Genomic DNA, 8,877 nt, shown 5'->3' with positions numbered 1-8,877 from the left:
TAGAATCCCTGTGTGTAGCCTTAACTCATATGCCTATTTTGTGTGCTTTTATTGCGTCATTTACATGCTAAATAATTTGGGATCAATTAATGAGGTAATTATCCTTCCTTAAGGGAAAAACAAAACGGGTTCTGCTTTTGGACTTACTAGTATTTGAACATTATCGTTTTGTGAACACAAAGGAAAAGTCACACTTGTTATTCTGCCCGATTTTTATTTCCACAATCCAACATCAGTGCGATATACGGCTAGGCTTGTAACGTCGACATATAACTAAGTCTTTTGAAATAAAGATTATTTATTTATTGAATTAAAAGAAATATTTCCTGCTAAAAGGAAATACCTTTCTGAACACGAGTACATGTGTACATAATATTTTTTGAATAAATTCATTTTGAATATCGGAATGACTGTACATGTACATAAGTTAAAATTCTTGCAGCTACAAAGTCTGGATATAGACATTCATCAAGTCTGCAACTCCGATGTCTGAAGAAGAAAGCATTATAACAATTGGTTTTTACATACATACACACATACATACATACACGAACACAATCATCACCGACAGTGTTTTAAATGATTCAAGAATGCAAATTCTTGCTACAAAAATTCTTGAGAATTGATAAAGAGTTGAATGCCTTAGTACTATTAGGAATCTAGAAATTGTTTACTTAATTCATCATTATATGTCTAAACAAATGGTTATTCCAAAATAAATCATTATATTAATATTATTTTATCCTTTGGCAAATTTGATATATAATTACCCATATTTTAGCTTTGTCTCGTAATATGCGTACCGTTATCAAAGCTTAATGCAGTTATTAGTTGCTTTTATAAACTGTAGTACATTATAAACTATTAAAGTAAATGTCAGGATTTTATTGATTATTCTGAGTAATTTCCATCAATATAGTATTGGTACCTATGCTCTTTTTATGCGAGATATCCCGCTTCTCCGATGATTCGGTGAAAACAAATTTGGATGATGAAAGTATCTTAGCTTAATTTGCAAATTTAAAATAATTTGTTACAATCAGTGAGTCTTAGGCTATTTGCCACTTTAGATAAGAAACATTCATACAAGCAATACTTGAAGATAACGAACAGTGATCAATCTCATAACTCCCATAAGCAATACAAAATAGATCGTTTGGCAAATATGAACCCCTAGACACGTCAGAGGTAGGACCAGGTGCCTAGGAGGTGTAAGAATCCCCTGTCGACCAGTAACACCAGCCGTGCGCCCTATATCTTGATCAAGTAAACGGAGTTATCCGTAGTCAAAATCAGTGTGCCACGAACGGTCTAGCATTCCTACATGAAACACGCCAGACAGCATTTGACCCAATGGTAGGTTGTATTATCAATGTATATATCTCATCTAAAAATACTATATTCTTAAATTTTAAATATTAAATGTAGTTTACTTTTCCAGCGTGTAACTATTTTTGCATATATTTGTGGGAACATGCTAAAGGTCCACCGAAATCAAATTAAGAGACGTTAGCAGGCTAAAGTTTGCAGAAATGAATGTTGATGATCACCTGCACATACAAATCCATGACAAAGTCCCAGTGGTGACTGAGCCAGTTTATTTTAGACAGCCCCGGAATGCACAGACAACTCTGACAATTTAGTTTATATGGTGTCAACATTGTCAGGTACTATATTCGGGAAAATTATTGATACCGAGGGCTACATTCCACCCCAAAGAAATTCAGCGCATATTACATTGGGTGACAATATCAATTATTCACTTAGGGAAAACATTATTGACAACAAATATTTTTTTATTTCTAGAAAATCTAATATTGAGGATACTGTCAGCGACAGGATTTTGTAGGGGGGGGGGGGTGTCAAGATCAAAGATCAGTACGGAAATTTTATTTGTATATGAAGCACATCCAATATTCGATTACACAGTATATATTACACGATAAATAAACTTACTCCGGTTCCAATTTGCAGCTTTAGAACTTTTGTTGTACAAAAACACTGGGACGTTTCCCTGCCTTGCCCATGCACAGACGTCTCTCTTATCCACCACCACAAACCATCCGATGTCCTTAGGGCATCCAGCATAACTCTTGTTGATGAAGAAATGTCTAGTGACCCGCGATTCGTCAGTAAAATCAGAATTATCAACAGCTGAATTGCTATTTCTACATATAGTAAAACAACCAATCACGAATCTTAAACTAGATTTTGAAGGGTTCATTCGAAATCAGGTACCCCAACATGGAGAAGTAGTTAGTTTTGGAGGTCTTGAGATCAGACCAACTACTATGCAGAAGTCTAGCTTTGCTGAACCAATCATTCTTGGTGCTTCCACTTCCATCAAATTCTAAATACGCTAACGTTTTCCCCTGGCCACCAAATACTACACGGATCTGTAAAGACACGCATCATATGTAAATAATAGTTCTATGTAAAATTTAATATGCTGATACATTTCTCAGAATTGACATTCGCAATTTAACATTTACGAACACTTCAAATTTGAATCGCATTGAGCATTACACATTTCCACCGTTATCGTAACCGGTCACGGAGGTGAAGTGTTCGCTTCGTAACTGTAAGTCGTGAGTTCGAATCCTGCTTGTGTCATGACCACGTCAAACCTAAAACGTAGATATAAGTAGTGGTTGCTCCTTCGCCAAACGTTTGTCATTTAGAAGTGCGAATCACGGATCTTTCGGATATGACTTTTAAATCGGAGGTCCCGGGTCACGGCAGGCGTTTTTACGTGATGGAACATTCACTGCCACGGTCGTAAGCAATGAACATAAGTCTAATTTTTTGTATTTCATTAACACCTAGCGACGTCTCAATAGGAGTGAAAAATCCTTGACCGGATGTAAAGCAAATAAGCAACCATCGTTAATGTAAAAACAAAAGGAAATGAAACGCGTGACTTTAAAATGAATTGATTCAAATACTTTAACTTTAACTTGAAGACCTTCCAGTGTCAGTAGTTCAATGATTCAGAGCGTTTTCTTCATAACCGGTAGCTCGTGAGTCCTAATCCCGCTTATGCCATGATCACGTCAAACATAAAACGTAAATATATGTACCGATTGATCCTTTGCCAATCGCTTAACAGGTAGATGGGATAGCCAAGTGATTTTTTTATTATGTCCTTAGAAACAGAAATCCCAAACGCAGCAAACGTTGCTGCATTAAAAAAAGTATCGCTGGTACCGTCATGAACGCGAAGCGTAGTTCTAATTTGTGGTAGTTAATATACAGCTGGTAATGTCTTGAATATCCGTGATATTCTCGAAGGGTCGTAAAACCTGTACCTAAAGAATAGAATAGAATGGTGTTTCAAATAAAGATTCGCCAAAGCGAAAATAAAAAAATCAACAAACGAACTTAAACGGGTGATGGGTATACGGTCACACGTTACGGTCATAATTAATTAATTAATTAATTCAACTATTTAAAACAATTCTTTTGTGTGGGATGTTCTAGTGTAGAATTAGTCTTTGGTGTGATCGTAAGAAGTCTTTAGAATTAGAGCTAAGCAAAAGCGTGACAATTTCTAGCAATGTGAGTATATATCGTACTTTCCATGAAATTCAACGACTTAACACTAGGTAACATAACTATCCCCTTGAAAGCCGTTGAATAACAACAATTTCAACACACTTTTAGAATATGGAGCGAGTTCCACTTGTCGATTAAAGGACTTCGAAGATGTTTCGTGTTATCCCTCTGGTTGTCTAATTTAAAACCAGCAGGAATACAGCCAGCTTGTATCGTGCATCTTGAAGGTGACCTTGAGTTCCAGGCATTAAGGACATTTTCACCATTCCCTGTAACCGCCTGAAATACTAATTGCCAATCTGAAAGAAAGAAACGTAATTGAAATAAAACACTAGTAATCTGTTCTTTTTCACACACGTAGTAAGATAAACTTGTTTAGTTCGAAAGATGATCGTCACGTTTTAAACGCGGAAATCTGAAAATATAAAAGAGTTGGGATAAGGTGTCAAGGAGAAGTAAATATCTGTTTACCGGTCACATCCTTTGTAACCCAGTACACGGAGTAATCCATAGTCAATATTAGAATACATAGAACGGCTTAACATTTGGGAGAAACATGCCAAACACAATTTCACCTAATGACAGTTGTATTTTAAAACTGAATAATTATAACGACTACAGAATTAATGAAAAGCTGACTTTACAATACTGTTGAAATCCATGTAAAATTTACCATACGTGGCGCATGCTTTTGCATATCGAACAAGATGAGAGACATAAACACCATTTGCTGGTGATAAGGGAATATTGTAATATAAATATGGGAAGTTCAAGATGGAGAAGCTGAAATCACCCCATATATCATTAGGATGGATTATTAATTTGTCAGTAGAGTCTATGTTAGATAAAGACCCAAATATGAGGCCGATGTGGAAGACTATTGTGTCTTCACCGGGATATATCGAATTGACAACTGACACAAAGTAAATATTGCTATAGCTAGATAACATGTGGTAGAGGTATCAAAATGTTTAAATGGAGGTCACAGCAAAACAATTTTCTCCCCATGGACAAGCTTTTGAAGAAAAAAAATTACCTCTCAATAATACAAAAAACCAGGTCAGTTAATAGAATAGCACAACAGACGCGGGGGAAGACCAGATCACCAAAGACCACGGAGATCTTGTCAATGAAAAAATTTGGCAGTTTACATCAACTTCAACGTAACTTGTGTGTAGAATCAGAGTGGTGTTTAACAGCGTATTTTGATGACTGATCACAACATATGAATATTTCCAAAGTTCCATTTCTATTAACGAAGCAGCTAACTATGATCTCAAAAAGCCTAGTATCTAATTTATCGTAAAGAATGGCGATATAAACTGTTGACAAATCATACGCGTAGGGGACTCTTGATGTTGGAAAGGTTTTGTGATATCAAATTTACTTATATTTAACCCCTCTCAGACTGAATTACAATTAGTAACCTTTTTAGTGCTACTATAATTTTTTCATTGGCTTTCTATCTTTTTACGTCCAATACTATAAAGGTTGTTGTTAGATTTCCCTGTTCATATAATTTTTTTCTGAAAATAAATGCTTTTATGGATCGCATACCTTTAAAAGATACTTACGATGATCCACTTAACAAGAAACTAAGAAAATATAGCTTTATTTCAGATATCGGAATATTTTCTAAAAATATCATTATAAATCAAAACTCACCGTCTTGGACCCCATGTCCGGACCTTATTCTTAAGACAAAAATCAGTGCCACAGAAAACAACGCACGAGGAAGGCACAACATGTTGGGTACCTAAATTAAGTTCATAAAACAATATTAAAAGCGTCAATCCCTATACTGTAGACAATTTGGTTTGGGTAGTCACCTGGCAACCATCAGATCCTGGATTCGATTCCCAATTCTAGCACAACATCAAAACTAAGCTGATTGATAAACATATCATGGATGTCCCTTCGCTAAACGCCTAAAGTTCGACTTTGGAAGTAAATATCATATTAATATAAAAAAGAATGGCCATGGATATGTGAAAAAATGTGGCATTTCACTTACAAACGGAAATGTTTCAACATGATAAAATCAACGAATAAGTAAAAATAAAAGCACGAAACTTGCAAAGAAACAAGCAAATCAAATGATTAACCGACTTCATAGTAATATATAAATTAAAGGCTTTAACAAAAAAAATACCCTTACTCAATTGAAATACAACTGTTACCTTTTTCTATATGCACGCAGGAATCAAGTAGACTGCTGAATTGAAATATATATACAAAAATAAAATGAAGCTGATCCCACCCCTTTCAACCCATTCGATAGAAAATAGTCGACGTGAAGATAAACGAACTGGAAAAATAAATGACAAAGTCATCAATTAAAAACACTAGTTGATTACTCATTTCTGATAAAAACAAAACAAGGGGCCCACATGCCTTATCTGTCACCTGAGTTTAGCTAAAAGTATCACTTGTCCCAAAGGCTATGAAATTTAGAAAAAAAATCATGTTCTGAATATCGGACCTAAATTCTAATATTCAACAACAGTATAAAACAAGGTATATGTATGTTCTTAAACCTTATCTGCCCACGATAGTGCCTATATTGATGAAAGACATAGCATGGTAGCATATGTAACATTAACACAATATGACTAATTTGGATCCGTCCTAGAGTCAAAATCCTGAATTGCGAACTTCACAATTAAGATACATCATTTTCAGATTGTCCTAGATATGCAGTTATTTTTTATACTGTATCAGCAAACTTAAAGAGGTTTTTCAAATCATCAAGAAAATAATCACTCTCAAAGTTTTGGCTCAACCCTGGAATAATAACCCTTATCCCTAGGATCATGAAATTCCCAATATTGGCAAAGGACAACCTACTACTTCTCAATATCTATTTAGTTTCAATTTAGTTCAATAACATTAAAATGATAGAAATTTAGATGTTTTACTCGTATATATATATATATATATATATATATATATATATATATATATATATATATATAGCTATATGTATATATAGCGGTTCAGCGCGTTGGTTACACGCTGCTAGGAGATTTGGTTCCGCAGGTCGTGAGTTAAACCCGGGTGGGGGTGGAAGTGGGTATCCAGATAAAGTGAAATTTTCTGTGCTTTATATATATATATATATATATATATATATATATATATATATATATATATATATAGTGTATACGTGTGGCGAGAATTCCATCGTCATCGAAAGCAAGTTTTATGACTTGCCTAGATAGTCGAGCGGTCTAGTGAGCTGGTTGCATGCTGCTAGGAGATTCGGTTCCGCAGGTCGTGAGTTCAATATATATATATATAGAACATCTACCCTGATGAGGATCATGATATTTAGCAATTGTGGTAGAAGCCTTCCTGCTCTACATCACTATACATTTAAATCTGTTTTAAACATGTGCGGTTGCAGAGAAGATTTTTGAAAATTGGTCAATTTTTGGCAGTTTTTGCCCCGCCCCTAAGGCACCATAGGTGGAGACGTCCTGATATCTACTATTTATGTTTCTAATATCTCAAAGATGTTTCATACCAAATATGAAGATAATTGGAATGGTATTCATCAAGAAAAAGTTAAAAATGTTCAAATGTTAACACATCTTTATCACTAATCATTTTCGCTCAACCATGATATAAAAAACCATCCCTGGGATCATGAAATTAAAACAAAAATATTCATTTGAATTAAAAACAGACACAAAAATATCACCACGAAATTGTTAAAACAAAAATGCTAAATATAATTGTGGCACCGCTATATATACATATTACAACAAGTCATTAGCAATTCTGGAAACCAGTGGCAAATTTATTATTTTTTCTGATGGTTAATTGATTGATTGATTGAATATTGTTTTACGTCCCTCTTGAGAATATTTCACTCATATGGAGACGTCACCACTGTTGGTGAAGGGCTGTAAAATTTCGGTCTATGCTCGGCGCTTATGGCCATTGATCAGGAAGGGATCTTTATCGTGCCACACCTGCTGTGACACGGGACCTCGGCTTTTTCGGTCTCATCCAATGGTTAATTGTGTTGCATTTAAATGTTTCAATGTACCAAGTACCAGATCCATTTCACGTGATCTGATTTACACATACATGTACCTCTTCACAATTTCGATAGACTGGGATGTGAGTACCGACGAAAAATGCCACCATTTATTTAGGGTACTCTGGAAACCCTGCCAAACGGCAAGACGAGTCACCTCCCCGTGATTATGTAAATAAGATGATTTGGAAGTAACATATTTACATGTTAATGTTTCGAATTCAATTTAGAATTGAACCCCGTTTTGACCTGAGAGACATTTCAAAAACAGGTTTCTTTTATTTGTTGGTCTTTGAGTATATGCTATTTTTTTTTCACCTAGGAATAAGAAGATTCATCAACCAGAGAAAAGATCACAACGCCAGCACTGGAACGTGTACAAAAATTTGTTCCAATGACATTCGTTTTCAACCCTATTTTCAATTTTGATACCAATGATATAGTTTAGTTCTCTAGCACTTGTGAATCAGACTGCATGTACATGCTAAGTTAGTTCTAAGAAATACACCACATATTTACAGCTACATGTATCTTAAAGTTATTCATGGTTATGTTAGTGTAATCTAATATTTCATATTTTCTGAGGAGTGCTTATTAACAACATCTCGGGCACTTACTATCGTTTATGAAAAGGAGGCGGCAGTCGGGGAAAAATTGACTTCTAATGACTGGATATTATTGACAAAAAAAAAATGGAAAAAATTAATATAAAAAAAGACAAGAAAAACCTCCAACCTTCGCTATCCTAAAATCAAGGGGATGAAGGAGGGCAGGGGGTTCAAGGGTTGATCGTTACAATATTCAGCGGTTCCAATTTATTACAATTCAATACTATTATAAAAAAATAAGGGATCAAACAGTCTATATATCAAACTTTGCATATAAACCTATACATGTAACCAACTTTGTATGTAATAAGCATAACGTGAGAGGCATACATCCATTATCCACCCTTCGTTGCTATTCCCTGCATATGTTGGATAACTTCAATGAAATATATGTCTTGTTGTACCGTCAGGAAATCATATCTTAAGAAATAGGAGAAGACTGGTGGTGTCGATGTTAAATTCTTATTTTAACGTGTACGTTGTTGAGGATAATCCACAGGTCCTTGACAAAGAATTATTTCAAAATCCAGATACGCCTTGGGATATCTCCATCTGTTTCATTTTACAAAATTTCAATCAATATGATGAATTAAAAGCTGAAACTATTAATAATTCCTGAGATATATGTTATTGTTATGTGAAATTAAATGGATTATGATTTACCTACAC

At 34.7% G+C, this 8,877-nt stretch overlaps 1 protein-coding gene across 1 annotated transcript; it reads right to left on the bottom strand.

Moving 5' to 3' along the window:
* Window positions 1-1,875: 1,875 nt before the first annotated feature.
* Window positions 1,876-5,780, bottom strand: LOC130052763 (uncharacterized). The gene is made up of 4 exons (XM_056158686.1): window positions 5,736-5,780; window positions 5,221-5,311; window positions 3,658-3,854; window positions 1,876-2,396 (listed from the first exon to the last, which is right to left on the bottom strand). The coding sequence occupies exons 2-4, from the start codon at window positions 5,300-5,302 to the stop codon at window positions 2,205-2,207; spliced, it is 471 nt and encodes a 156-aa protein (XP_056014661.1). The 5' UTR covers window positions 5,303-5,311; window positions 5,736-5,780; the 3' UTR covers window positions 1,876-2,204.
* Between the last annotated feature and the right edge of the window lie 3,097 nt (window positions 5,781-8,877).

This window comes from Ostrea edulis, chromosome 3, assembly GCF_947568905.1.
Source record: "Ostrea edulis chromosome 3, xbOstEdul1.1, whole genome shotgun sequence".
NCBI lineage: Eukaryota > Metazoa > Mollusca > Bivalvia > Ostreida > Ostreidae > Ostrea > Ostrea edulis.
The sequence above is the reverse complement of the archived record's forward strand: the minus strand, read 5'-3'. Positions and strand labels throughout refer to the sequence as shown.

What these genes read in the sequence shown, in the direction of transcription:
- LOC130052763 (XM_056158686.1), bottom strand. Translation starts at nt 5,302, where the DNA reads ATGTTGTGCCTTCCTCGTGCGTTGTTTTCTGTGGCACTGATTTTTGTC. An exon ending in CGGACATGGGGTCCAAGACG is followed by an intron (nt 3,855 to 5,220) that starts GTGAGTTTTGAT and finishes TCTTTCTTTCAG; the next exon opens with ATTGGCAATTAGTATTTCAG. An exon ending in ACTCGCTCCATATTCTAAAA is followed by an intron (nt 2,397 to 3,657) that starts GTGTGTTGAAAT and finishes GTGTCTTTACAG; the next exon opens with ATCCGTGTAGTATTTGGTGG.